The 13,310-nt window shown below is 35.3% G+C and overlaps 1 protein-coding gene across 4 annotated transcripts; it reads right to left on the bottom strand.

The window, feature by feature from the left end:
* Positions 1 to 866: 866 nt before the first annotated feature.
* LOC108479851 (protein CONSERVED ONLY IN THE GREEN LINEAGE 160, chloroplastic) lies at positions 867 to 12,037 on the bottom strand. Of its 4 annotated transcripts, none has more exons than XM_017782672.2 (9): positions 11,574 to 12,037; positions 11,283 to 11,332; positions 11,094 to 11,172; positions 10,889 to 10,987; positions 10,609 to 10,689; positions 10,392 to 10,483; positions 2,978 to 3,070; positions 1,403 to 1,483; positions 867 to 1,301 (listed from the first exon to the last, which is right to left on the bottom strand). In XM_017782672.2, the coding sequence occupies exons 1-9, from the start codon at positions 11,886 to 11,888 to the stop codon at positions 1,163 to 1,165; spliced, it is 1,029 nt and encodes a 342-aa protein (XP_017638161.1). In that variant the 5' UTR covers positions 11,889 to 12,037; the 3' UTR covers positions 867 to 1,162. The 4 variants fall into 4 exon arrangements, with proteins under 4 accessions (XP_017638161.1, XP_017638163.1, XP_017638162.1 ...); XM_017782674.2 differs by having other exon boundaries at positions 1,403 to 1,471; XM_017782673.2 differs by having other exon boundaries at positions 10,889 to 10,984.
* Between the last annotated feature and the right edge of the window lie 1,273 nt (positions 12,038 to 13,310).

Below are 13,310 nucleotides of genomic sequence, written 5' to 3'. Positions count from 1 at the left end.
TAAGGGAGACTGATAGAAATTCAATTAAAACAAATAAAATAAATAAGGGGATTTTTTAAAAGAAAGACTGAAAAATTAAGATTAAGATTTGCTTCTACCCAAAGTAAATTTTCCGTTTGATTATTGAAGCAAAAATAAATTTCAATCTTCTTTAATAAATTGGTTGTAGTTACCCTAACCACATATTTAACAAACTTGAACAATTGTAATTAAATTAGAAAATATGCAAATACCAAAGAGTAAAGAAAGATTAAAAGAAATTCAATCTCACAAACTTATGGAATCAAACTTTGGGTATTATTTTAACTAGAAAAGAATGTTTAGAAACCCATAAAATAAAGAAAACAAAATAAAACTAAGTCTAAGTCCCCTAATCGTAATTTACTAATGCCTATTACAAGACAAAAATAATATGACGGAGAAAATACAAAAAATTATCCTTAATTAAATAAAGTAGTAATTTTTTAGGCTTCTTGGCAATTTCCACACCGAACTTTCCAGTCACTTTTTAGTACCTTCCTAACATTCTGGGGCTTTATCGGTGAAATAATTTTAAATAAAATCTTTCAAAGTATGGGCCTAAAACGAAAATCTATAATTCAAGTTATGGCCAAAATATTAAAACTGCATTGTGTTAAAAGTTCAAACAGTAAAAACTTGACAAAATAAATTGCCAAAATAAACTTTATGCTCATTTTTCTCCAATTATTCCATAAATCAATAATAATTAATATATAAATAATATAATTAAAAACATAAATAACATAATTCAAAAGAAGAAATATCACAAATAATACAAAATTACGCACTTATTAAATCTCTTACTTATCGATTTAAAATGCAAAACCAATTGTTAACAATATTAATTTTAAAAAAGTGGAAGTTCATAACATAATTTATCTATTACAAACAAATAAAACTTTTTTATTTTAAAATATCATACCCCAAATCTAATCTTAGCATATTGGTCAGGTGCTAATCATACCCTTAAGGGTTGAAATTTGGCCATGGGGACTTTTCTGAATCCGAAAATCACTAAGATTGACATATACAAAGCATTTTACAGAAATTGTACAAGAATAAGTACTACAGTCATCTTCAAACCATTTTCTAATAAACTATGATAAAGAATGCTAAGACAGACTTCAATTGTGTTTTAATATTAGACCTCTGTTTTTCCCCCAACAACATTAACTGCATCATCTATAGCTTGAAAGAATGTTGCAATCTTGTATGTGAAAAATCCCACCAACATTGGAATCAATTCTAACTGCATATATCCATATTCTGGGACAAGGATCCTACACCCATCACAAACACATCCATTGTCAGCATGGTTTAACATGGGATTCCATGCTAGGCAAACCACAGAAACTCGAGAATGCTTAGATAACGTGCTTACCCATTCCAACGATTATAGATCATGACCAATACAACAGGAACTAGTAGCCTTGGCTGTGCGACTGCCCCCCTGCAAGCAAAGCTCAAAATGAACAAAAAGGTGAAATTCAGTCACTTTAGACTAGGAAGATTATATATGGAACAACTGTGGAAAGATATACAGAGCAATTTCTGCTGCTTCCAGGTTAATTCTATTGACACTGCAGATAAAGGCTTGCCCTCAGCACGTATGAGACAGCATATTGTGACAATGCTCCAAAAAGCAAGTAGCAACCAACTTCCATTACATCACTTAAGTGAAATCAGTTACTACATGCAAACAGAATAGCTTAAAGCCTAATTATAGGAAAAGTAAGAAGCCATAACAGAGGAAACATGGATCAAGATGGTACAATTAAGAAGAAAGACACCTCCTCTTGTTCCGTTTTGCTACCACTATTTGTCTCTACTTTAAGAACGAATTTATTTCCAAACTTGGATCATTCTACCTTAGGTATATTAATAATCAAAATACCTCTAATGAGTATCTCTGCAGTAAAAACAAATTCTCTAGTTCTGTTTTGCTACCAACATTATGGCTTCTTGGAACATACACTCTAATTGAATACATTAACATGTGCACGCTGCCTACTTGAAATAACACTCAATAATTCAATTTAATAAAATTCTTAAAGTAATTTCTTACATGCACAGGACCTTTATCTCGTCCCCAGCCCCCTCCCCAATCTTCCCAACACTCAAGGAACTTAGCAGATTCAATGTTTTAGCAAGAGAGTATCTTCTTGGAACATAAAAAAGCAATCTGTCATAGGGCTGGCAATGGATATTGTAGATTCAGATATCTACAGGTATCCAATTTGTTTTTTTGTCGATTCAAAAAATATTTGGATTTGGACATTATGATTATTATTCAGAGCGAATATGGGTATTAACCATCAAATATCCATCATTCAATCCGCTATACTTATGCATTACTTATGTGGATAATGAATTTGGGTACTCGAATCTTTTATTTAGATAATATTAGACTGTTTGATAAATGTAAAAGTTGAATTATAAAAGTTCTTATTTTACATTTTATCCTTATTTTTAAAACATTTCACATTTTTTAAACAAAGCTAGATTTTAAACATAAATCTTTAAAGGATAATATAACCTTAAGAGAAAATAAATACTAAGTAGCTCTTTATCTACTTATCGTTTGCCACACTTTTTTATAGAAAAATTCTGTGAGATGATTTTTGTTATGGATTATCAATCTTGTTTAAACAACTTAAATCACTGAAAATATTAATTTTCAATTGATTTAATTTTTTTCAGCAAGTTATCGAACAAGACCTTAGTAAAAACTGAACATACCAGTGTCAAACACACACCTGTATTTGACACTAGCACCTGAGATTCGAGTAACATAGTTAACTACCAATGAAATTATGGTTGTTAAGTTAATCAGTTAAGCATGTAGTCATATTGTTCAATGTGGTGCAAAGGATATCAAAACAATGCAGAAGATTCCACCAGAAAGTTAAGTAAAGATTGTAAGCATCTCCGCGTTAAGGAATAACAAAGTACTTACTTCATAACCCCCTTTGCTCCTTCTGCTAGCGAATCCACACTACTTCCCAGCATACGGATATACACCAAAGAACCAAGCAACCCAGCACCAAAGCTGCAGTCAGGAATAATGGAAAGGCTTCAAATATAATGGAGAGAACAATGATCTCTTAATTTTAGAATTTTAACCTCAACAACATAAGCTTGAACTATAAAATTAATATACATTTTCCACCTATAATCACAACTAAACCAGCTTTATCAGTTCAAAAGGGATTTCCACATAAAGCAAGTTAGTGGTGGCATGATTTCGTTGAAATTAGTATATAAGTGTATAGTGGCATGATTTCGTTGAAATTAGTATATAAGTGTATATTAGGATCCAAAAAGCCAAAAAATGCATAAATAACAAACAGTACCCTTAAATTTTAAGCTAAGTTCTAATCCAATCATAAGGTTTGAATTTCAACACTTTCAAAAAGTGGTTGAAACACTTTTTAACTGGTCCAATTTGATTACCATTAAATAGGGTAACAAAAAGAAAGCCATGCAAGATCCTATGTAGCTCAATATTATTTTCTCCTCTCTTCTCTTCTTTATTGTTTACCCTAACCAATGGAAGGAATATGATGTGGATGCTTTTATTGGAAAACAATATTAGAGAAGGAATAGAAAAGGGAGACGGCAGCAATTAGAGTTTTACTTTTATTTATTTTCTTTATTATATAGAGTTTTAGTTTACTTATTTTCTCTATTATATTAAGTTTTTATTTCCTTTATAAACTCTAGTCTTGGCAGTCAAAAGTTAGGAATTTTAAGCAATTATTCTATAAAAAAAACGTTATTTTTGGAAGGACTTTAGTCAAAGACGAATCTGCCTCTTTGAGTAACCATAGATCGAAGTAATAATTCTTCCTCATCTAGACCTGTGACTAGATCCTACACCAAGGCTCATAACAACTTTGTATCAGAGCCTTCAGTCGTGGGTGACAAAGAGACTTTGGCAGCCAAGTTGAATGCTTTCATGGAATAAATGGCTACAAGGCAACGAGCATTAGATGAGCAAATGGCAGTGTTATCTCTTTTAATCCAAAAGATAGAGAAAGGGTATTCAAAGAAAAATAGTGAAAAACAGAGCAACAACGGAGGCAAAAAAAGGAATTCAGACTCGCAACAAGGTGGGTGCATGGTGCTATGATAATCTAAGATGGAATTTCCCACTTATGATAGTGTTGGAGATCCTTTAGGGTGGCTAAAAAGATGCAAGAAATTCTTCGGCAATCAACGGACTAACGAAGAAGACAAAGTAGGCTTAACTGCATTCCATCTCTTAGGAGAGGCATAATTGTGGTTTGATCAAATGGAAGAAGAGGAGACAGATCTTACTGAGGACACTTCAAAGAGTATTGTCATGTGAAGTTTGGGCCACATATGAATAATAACCCTTTGAAGGAACTTGCCAACTTGAGACAAAATGGAACTGTAGAGGAATATCAACGCCAATTTCAATCACTATTGGCCAGGACCGTTGATCTTAAACCTCGACAACAAATAAACCTTTTTACTGTGGGGTTGGTAGAGGAATTTAGAATTGATATTGAGATGCAACAACCGGAAAACCTTAGTTGCAATGAATATGGCTCGAGCATTAGAACGTAAACAAAAGGTCTCTTCCAAACTATTGTCTTGAGCCATCCTAAACTAGTCAACTCCCCAAAACACTGGCAGCAATTCAATTATTCCAACAACTAAGAGCATTGAAGGGGAAGGGAACAAATAACAGAACCAACAGGGAACAACGACAAAATAAGTTTTTCCACACCATTTATTAAGAGATTGATACGAGCAGAAATGGCAGAAAGAAAGCGAAGGGCTGTGTTATAATTGTGATGAGTCTTGTTCCATGGGACACTTAAGAAACTTAGAAAAAGATTATTATTCATTCTGCTAATTAGTTTACACCTATAAAGAGAGGAATTCACACAAACAAGGAAAATAATCCCTAAAAAACAGTAACTTCCTAAGAATCGTTGGTCGAGATTAGTTTCTATTTACAAGGAACTCCTAGTAATAAGGCAAGTTTTCATCATTAATCTTAGGAATTCCAACACTCCCCTTTAAGCTGGAGTGTAGATGTTTATCAAACCCAGCTTGCCAATAAGTTCTTCAAACATATTTCTATTCAAACTTTTAGTTAATACGTCTGCAACTTGTTGTCTAGTAGGTAGGTAATTGATGCACACTTCTCTTGAGTGTATTTTTTCTTTTATAAAGTGGCGATCTATTTCCACATGTTTGGTGCGATCATGATGCAGTGATTATGTGCTATCTTGACAAATGCTGGTTGTCACAAGACATCTTCATAGGCCCGATGTAAGGCACTTTTAGTTCCCCATAAGTCTTTGTATCCAAACTCCTTCGCATATACCATGAGATAGTGCTTGATACTCGCCTCTGCCTGCTGCGTGCTACAACAGACTGTTTTTGCTTCCCCACGTCCACGAGGTTACCCCAAACATAACTACAATAGCCACTTGTAAAGCGTCTATCGTTATCAGAACACCTTGATCGCATCGGTGTAGACTTCCACATTCTCGTTGGCGCTTTTCTTGAAATGCGTGCCTTTACTAGGAGTCCCTTTCGAGATACCTTAATATTCTATATGCGACTTCGGTGCTTCTCCCTCGGGGCATGCATGTCTTGACCGATAACACTTACATCAAGGCTATGTCCGGGCGGGTGTGAGATAGGTAGATGAGTCTTCCTACTAGTCGTTGATATCTCCCCGCCGATTTCTTCTCCATCCTCATCGGTTCCAGTTTAAGGTTAAATTCCATAGGAGTTTCGATGGGTTTGCACTCATCAAACCAACTTCGACAAGAGATCAAGAACATATTTCCTTTGGGAGATGGAAATACCTGTTTGGGACCTTGCTACCTCCATACCAAGAAAGTATTTAAGATTTCCCAAGTCTTTAAGCTCGAACTCTGTACCAAGGAATTCTTTCAACCTCACAATTTCGCTTGAGTCATCTCCTGTTAATATTATATCGTCCATATAAACGATGAGGATGCACATTTTCCTTTTCCGAGTGCTTGTAGAACATGGTGTGGTCTCGCCCGCCTTGAATGTAATTCTGCTGGTCATAGCTTTTGCAAATCGGTGAACCACGCCCATGGAGATTGTTTCCCATACAAGGACTTCTTCAACTTACACACTTGGCCCTTGCTTTCTTCAAACCCGGGTGGGAAATCCATGTACACTTCCTCACTTAATTCTCCGTTGAGGAAAGCATTTTTTACATCCAATTAAGTCAAGTGCCAATCAAGGTTGGCAGCAAGAGATAGAAGGACTCGAATGGTGTTTAGCTTGGCAACCGGTGCAAACGTCTCGTCGTAGTCAAGACCATAAGTTTGAGTGAAGCCCTTAGCCACAAGTCGAGCCTTGTATCGATCAATACGGCCATCAGGTTTAAATTTCATAGTGAAGATCCATTTGCATCCTACTGTTTTTTTTCCCTTAGGTAGATCCTAGACTTCCCATGTTTCATTGTTTTTGAGGGCCTTCATTTCTTCCATCACAGCTTGTCTCCACTCAGCTGATTCAAGAGCCTCTTCTATATTTTTTGGAGTTTTTACAGAATCAACATTAGTCACAAAAGCTTTGTAAGACTTAGAAAAATTTCCATAGGATACAAACCGAGAAATAGGGTGTTGAGTGCAGCTCCTTGTGCCCTTTCGAATGCAATTAGAAGATAGATGGATGGTGACGGAGGTGAGACTTCATTTGAGCAGATCCTCGGTTGGGGATGCAATTGGCACTTCTTTATGACGGTTTGGGAGAACGATTCCGTCGAGAGTAAACCTGTATTTCGGGAACCTATTTTTGCTGTTTTCCTTGATCAGGGGGCTGTTGTACTTCGGTGGTGGTATTGTTATTGGGAAGGATCGGGCTAATTTCTTGCTGCACAGGGGAAACAGTCTCTAAATCTGGGATTACCATAGCACCTTGGTTGTTAGGCTTGTTTGTGATAGTAGTTGTAGGATCATGAGGTATAATGAGGAGAGTATTAAGGGTTTCATCTGCATTGAAAGTCTCCCCCTGAAGATGAGATGCTGCAAAGTATGGTTCATTTTCAAAGAAGGTAACATCCCGACAGACAAACATTCGGCACAAGGTGGGTGAGTAACACTTATAGCCTTTTTGTGTGGGGGAATATCCAATGAAGATGCAGGTGTGAGCTCGAGGATCAAGTTTGGATTGATTTGGTTGATGGTTATGGACAAAAACTTTGCAACCAAATATTTTGGCTGGAAGATTAGGAACACGAAATAGAGGAAAGGACTTTAGAAGGGTATTTAGAGGTGTTTGGAAATTGAAGACCTTTGATGGCATTCGGTTTAGGAGATAGCAGGCAGTGAGGACAGCCTCTCCCCACAAGTATTTTGGAACATTCATGGTGAACATTATGGCTCGAGCTACAGTAAGGAGATGTCGATTTTTTCTCTCGGAGATCCCATTTTGTTGAGGAGTGTCAGGACAAGAGCTTTGGTGTATGATGCCTTGGTCAGAAAGATATGGGCTTAGGACAGAGTTAAAATATTCTCTCCCATTGTCAGTGTGGAGAGTATGTATGGTAGAGTTGAACTGAGTTCGAACCATTGAGTGAAAATTTTGGAATACTTTGGGTGTTTCAGATTTTTCTTTGAGGAGATAGACCCAACATACATCAATGAATGTTATAAACCACCTAGCCCCTGTAATATTTTTCACTCGGCTGGCTCCCCATAGGTCACTGTGGATTAATGAAAATAGTTGGGACTGGATATATGGTTTTAATGGGTATGACACACGGGTATGTTTGGATAATTGGCAAATTTCACACTTCAAGGAATTAATACTTTGATTTCGAAATAACAACGGAAGATGTTTCTTCAAATACAAAAAGTTTAGATGCCCTAACCTACGGTGCCATAACATAATCGTGTCCTCTTTTGAAGTGGATAGAGCCAATCCTCCTTGTGTGCTGTCTTTATTCCAAACATATAGTCCATCATCAACTTTAACAGTGCCAATCATCCTCCCCGATTTCTGTTCCTGTATCACACAACCAATTGCAGAAAATTTAGCAAGAAGTTTTTCATCCTTAGTAAGTTTACTAATTGAAAGTAAATTGCAGGGCAAGTTTGGGACATGTAGGACTTTATCAAGAGAAAAATTCTCTGTTATTTGTACTTCTCCTACTCCAGCCACAGGTGAGTAAGAACCATCAGTTATGCGGATTCGGGACTTGTCATGACAAGGGGTTCAAGTGTGAAACAAAGTGGAGTTACTTGTCATGTGATTGGAGGCACCCAAATCGAGTATCCAAGAAGATTGATTATTTGATTCAAAGGCAATATTGAAGGCAGTACCTTGGGTGGCTAGAGATCCATGAGCAGTGGAAGTACCAAGTATCTTATGGAGAGTCTCAAGTTGGGTTTTGGTTAGGCGAACATCGAGAACATCATCTGCAGTAGTGGAGGATAACAGGGCAATCTTATTATCCTTCTGTTTTTTCAGGATAACCATGGAGTTTGAAGCACTTTTCCTTTGTATGACCAACACGGTTGCAGTGGTTACACCATGGCCTGGTTGATCCAGAATCATTTCCAGCACGTGGTTTTTATGGTTGTGGACCTCTGCAGATGAGGGTAGAGGTCTCAGTAGACTGATTGCCAAGTGTTGTCACTTGTTTAGGCTCCTTTGAGTCTCCCATCATGACAAGGCGGCGCTTTTCTTCTCTTCTAACTTCTGCAAATGCTTCACCGATGGTTGGTAGAGGTGATCTGCCTAGAATTCGGCCACGGACCTCATCTAACTCAAGGTTCAGTCCTACTAGAAACTCATAAAGACGTTCATTGTTGAGGTGAGTCATAAACTTGGTGTGTTCCAAACCTTCACCCCAATCTGCCTCATAGTACATATCCAGTTCTTGCCACAAAATTTTCAGATTGTTGTAGTAGTGAGTTACTTCGAGTGTCCCTTATCGGATATCCTTTAACTTAAGCTTGATCTCAAATACTTGGGAGGCGTTTCCAAGATCTGAGTAGTTTTTTTTTACTGCATCCCACATGTCTTTTACAGTTTTGAAAAAGAGATAGGTGCGGCTTATATGGCCTTCCATCGAATTAATTAGCCAAGCCATTACAATCGAGTTGTTGAGTTCCCAAGTGGCATAAGTTGGGCCAGCTATGGTTGGTCGTGGAATTTCTCCATTGATGTATCCTAATTTGCCACGACCACGAATCACCATACGGACCAATTGAGACCATTGCAAGAAGTTCTTCCCATCTAGCCGATGATTGGTGATTATAAGGAGGAATTAAGTTCACCTTGAGTGATTCCCGATTGACATTCGAGTTATTTGTGAAGTCTCGGTTTGAGATGAGTTCCATTGAAGTCACCCATGGGAGGAGGACTAAACCGAGGATTTTTAGGAAGGAGATTAGAGACGAATGAGCGAGGATCGAATGAATCCTAAAGCTCGATACCATGAAGAAACTTAGAAAAGATTATTATTCATTCGCTAATTAGTTTACACCTATAAAGAGAGGAATTCACACAAATAAGGAAAACAATCCCTAAAAAACAATAACTTCCTAAGAATCAGTGACTAAGATTAGTTTCTATTAACAAGGGAACTCCTAGTAATTTTTCTGTCCTTAATCTTAGGAATTCCAACAGACACAAATGTAAAAGGTTATTTTGGATAGAAGTACCAGATGTTGAAGGCAAGCAAGATGACAATGAGGTAGATGATTTTGGACAAAGTTGGAAGCTTATTCTGAATTTGAGCTTGAGGACAAGCTCAACTCCGGGAGGAAGAATAGTGATGTGGATGCTTTTATTGGAAAACAATATTAGAGAACAAATAGAAAAAAGGAGACGGCAGCAATTAAAGAACGAATCTGCCTCTTTTAAGTAACCATAGGTCGAAGCAAGAATTCTTCCTCGTCTCAACCTGTGACTACATCTTAAGCCAAGGCTCGTAACAGAATATGAATAAATGCTAATGTGTTATGTACCCTCACAAATTCACCAGTGCTAGAATTCATAATGGGCAATTCTCCCTTCTCAATCACTATATGCGAAATGATAAATGTTGCTCTGAGGTTCAGGTTCTAAATAATGGTTGCTATGGTAGCCTATAGCAGTTGGTACCTGATATGCTAGACTGTTAAAACATGACCAGGTAACAAAATATTAAAACAAAAAAAAAGGAGAAAAGGAGAGAATAAGATGTAGAGAGATGCTACAGAAAGTCAAATACCAGAAGCAACCACTTATTAGTTAAAATTTCTAATCACATTAGGAATACCGGAGCGGAGAGGGACAGGTAAGAATGTTCTGAATAATGTATTGACTTACTAAAACAAATACAGAAAGGTACAAACCTAGCAGCAACTTCAGGAGAGTAAGAAACATATGCTGAGACTAAACCAAAACCGCCAATAACCAAGGTGAGAACTTGCATCTTCTTTTTCAACTGCAACAGGAATTCCAAAAGTTATAAATAGAATAGAATTCTTAACAAAACTCTAATCACATATACAAACAATGAGAAACTGTAACAAATGAGATGAAGAGATCATAAGCTACTAAGCCAACTACCTTATAGTACTGCTCCCTTGATTGAGCAGCCAGTACTTCAGGGTCTCCTTGAGGCTGTCGCAGTTCCCGAAGCATCACATCCTAACAGTAGAACAAAAACAGAATCAGAAGATGCAAAATGGAAGTATCCTTCCATATGGCAATGGCAAGAATCAAATCAACATCTATTTTTGAACCAAAGTCAAATTTGGGCTTCAAAGTCTAAAATATCAAATGCTGTGTGTTTTCTTGATCAAAGCTCTACTAATAACCAGCGGGTGGAACATGTAATATAACTTACACTGCAACCTGTAGAAGCCTTTGTTGCTTTATCCCACTTCTCTTGTTCACGCCGTGTTGGTACTAATTTCCATTTGCGCGACATGCTGCCACTGCTCTGCTAGTCATTTTGTTCCAATAAATGAGATTAGAAAAATTACAGTAATTACAAAGAAAATTCTAATGGAGCAACAAGTTGTGATGGGAAATAAAGACCATTGTCTTACTTGAGTTGAAGTTTCAACAGCCTGTTGTAACAAAGGCTTTGAAGGTGTTGCAAGCTCCTTGCTCAGATCGACTTCCAGACTATTTATATTCCCATAATTTCAATTACAAACGAATCAATAACACCAGTGACAAAAATGGAAGAAAGAAATATGCAGAGGAAATAAACCGCGTTGCTTAAAGACACAAACCTGTCAAGGCTCATGACTCGATTTAAGCTTAAAAATCCAGAAGGCTCTTCCTGTTTACGCCAAACCATATGAACTGAGTTATATAACATAAAGAATGAGCAAGATAAGATAGTAATCCGACCCAATTACTATAAACTTATCAGATCAGCACAAATATACACAAATGGTATTCCAATTGAGATATCGAATTATAAAAACACAGAAAAAAGTATAAATTTTGACAAAACAAAAGAACCCCATAGTGAGAAGAAGACAATTAAATGGAAAGAAGAAACAAAATTGGAGCTTAACAGGAGAGGATTGAAGAGAAGAGTCTTCCGAAGCAGGGTCCTGAATTAGCTTCTTCATTCTACCAACGAAGTCTTTGTTCCAAATGAAGTCATCAGAAGTTAAAGGGTCGTCCTCTTCGCCACCCCAGTACTTGCGAAGCTTGGTGGTTGTGGGCGGTCCGCCATAATCCCCTGGAGCCAGACCTGTAGACCATTTAAGCGGCTTCTTCTTGGGCAATATCACTTTGGTGGGCCTGGGGTTGGCTGTTGGCTGTTCTTGAGAGATTGTTGCTGTGGTTGAAGTTAGTCTCAATGATATATGGTTTAGTACAGCCATTCTTAACCAAAGCCAAGAGCTTTCTCACTTCACCTATGAAACTGAATATTTCACTTGTGAAAAAGGTTTGAAGAAAATAAGAACAAAATATCTAGTTTAGCTTTTGTCTAATTGTGTCCATTGATTTTCCACACAATTCTCCCAATTTTATTGTTAAAATATTGTTTTAAGAAAATTATTAAAAATAGATAATTTTAAAGTCTATATAATTTGGTAGATAAATTTTGATTTGATATTATTCTCTCAAATAAATTTTAATTTTAATTTAACTATATATGTTTTAAAAATTAATATATTAATTTATTTTTATATTAAATAAATATAATTATTTGTATATATAATATATAGAGTAAAATGGTGTGATAAAGATAATGTTGTTGATAATTTAAAAAATTAAATCATTTTAAAATCTAAAATCAAAATTTATGAGTATAACATTGCACATTAATATAAAGTAAATTTTTATTTTAAAAAGTGATACTCCACATATAACACTTTATAATATTAGGGGTGGATATTAACTTTTGTAAAACTACGTCAGGTAACCATTTCACATATAATAATTCAATCGGATATTATTATTTTTAAAATTTAAAGTGTGAATATGTCGCATTATTTTTTTATATTATAAGAAAATGATTATTTTTCATTTTAATTTTTCATTTAATTTTTAAATTATAATTTATAACATAATTTATTTTTAGATTTTTATAATGCTATTTGTTAATTCATCTATAAATAAATTATATATATAAGGAAAGTCGTAAAGGATTGACACGTCCAATTAATTTTTTCAAATTATAAGAAAATAGTAATATTTCAATTCTTTTTATTTTGTTTAAATTTGATATTTAATCTTTATATTTTAATTTCTAATATAATTTATTTTTATATTTGTATAATATTATTAATTAGTCTAAATTATTAATATTGTTAACTATTTAGACTAAAATATAGACCTAAAGTTTTACCCAAAAAAACTATTTTAACAAAAAGATTTATTTCGACATTATGAGTTGAATAAATTTTAATTTTTAATTATTTGTTGACATGCCAAACAATATATCAGCATAAAATATACGTAGCACACTACACATCACTGCTTAGTTGTTCCATCAGCCTAGTCATCACTTAACAATTGAAATGGATGAAATTTTTGAATAAAGAGTGTAAATTGCAATCTATCTTCTAGTACATAGGGCCTCCATGATACTTTACTTAACCCGATCTATCTTTTAATTCCATGTCACTTACATTAATTTTTTTTAAAAGGCCAAATAATTATTTAACATAATAAATAGATGAAAATTTTAATAGAATGGCCAGTTTGTACTTTTTTATAATGTACGAGGGTTAATTTGTCTTTCTCTTAGTAGAAGAGATAAAATTTAATCCGACTCCTAATATAAGAGTTTCCATAAC

This window comes from Gossypium arboreum, chromosome 12 (genome assembly GCF_025698485.1).
Source record: "Gossypium arboreum isolate Shixiya-1 chromosome 12, ASM2569848v2, whole genome shotgun sequence".
NCBI lineage: Eukaryota > Viridiplantae > Streptophyta > Magnoliopsida > Malvales > Malvaceae > Gossypium > Gossypium arboreum.
This window is presented reverse-complemented; position numbering and strand designations above follow the sequence as displayed.

What these genes read in the sequence shown, in the direction of transcription:
- LOC108479851 (XM_017782672.2), bottom strand. Translation starts at nt 11,888, where the DNA reads ATGGCTGTACTAAACCATATATCATTGAGACTAACTTCAACCACAGCA. An exon ending in CAAGGGAGCAGTACTATAAG is followed by an intron (nt 10,484 to 10,608) that starts GTAGTTGGCTTA and finishes TTCCTGTTGCAG; the next exon opens with TTGAAAAAGAAGATGCAAGT. An exon ending in GGAGCAAAGGGGGTTATGAA is followed by an intron (nt 1,484 to 2,977) that starts GTAAGTACTTTG and finishes GTTCATTTTGAG; the next exon opens with CTTTGCTTGCAGGGGGGCAG.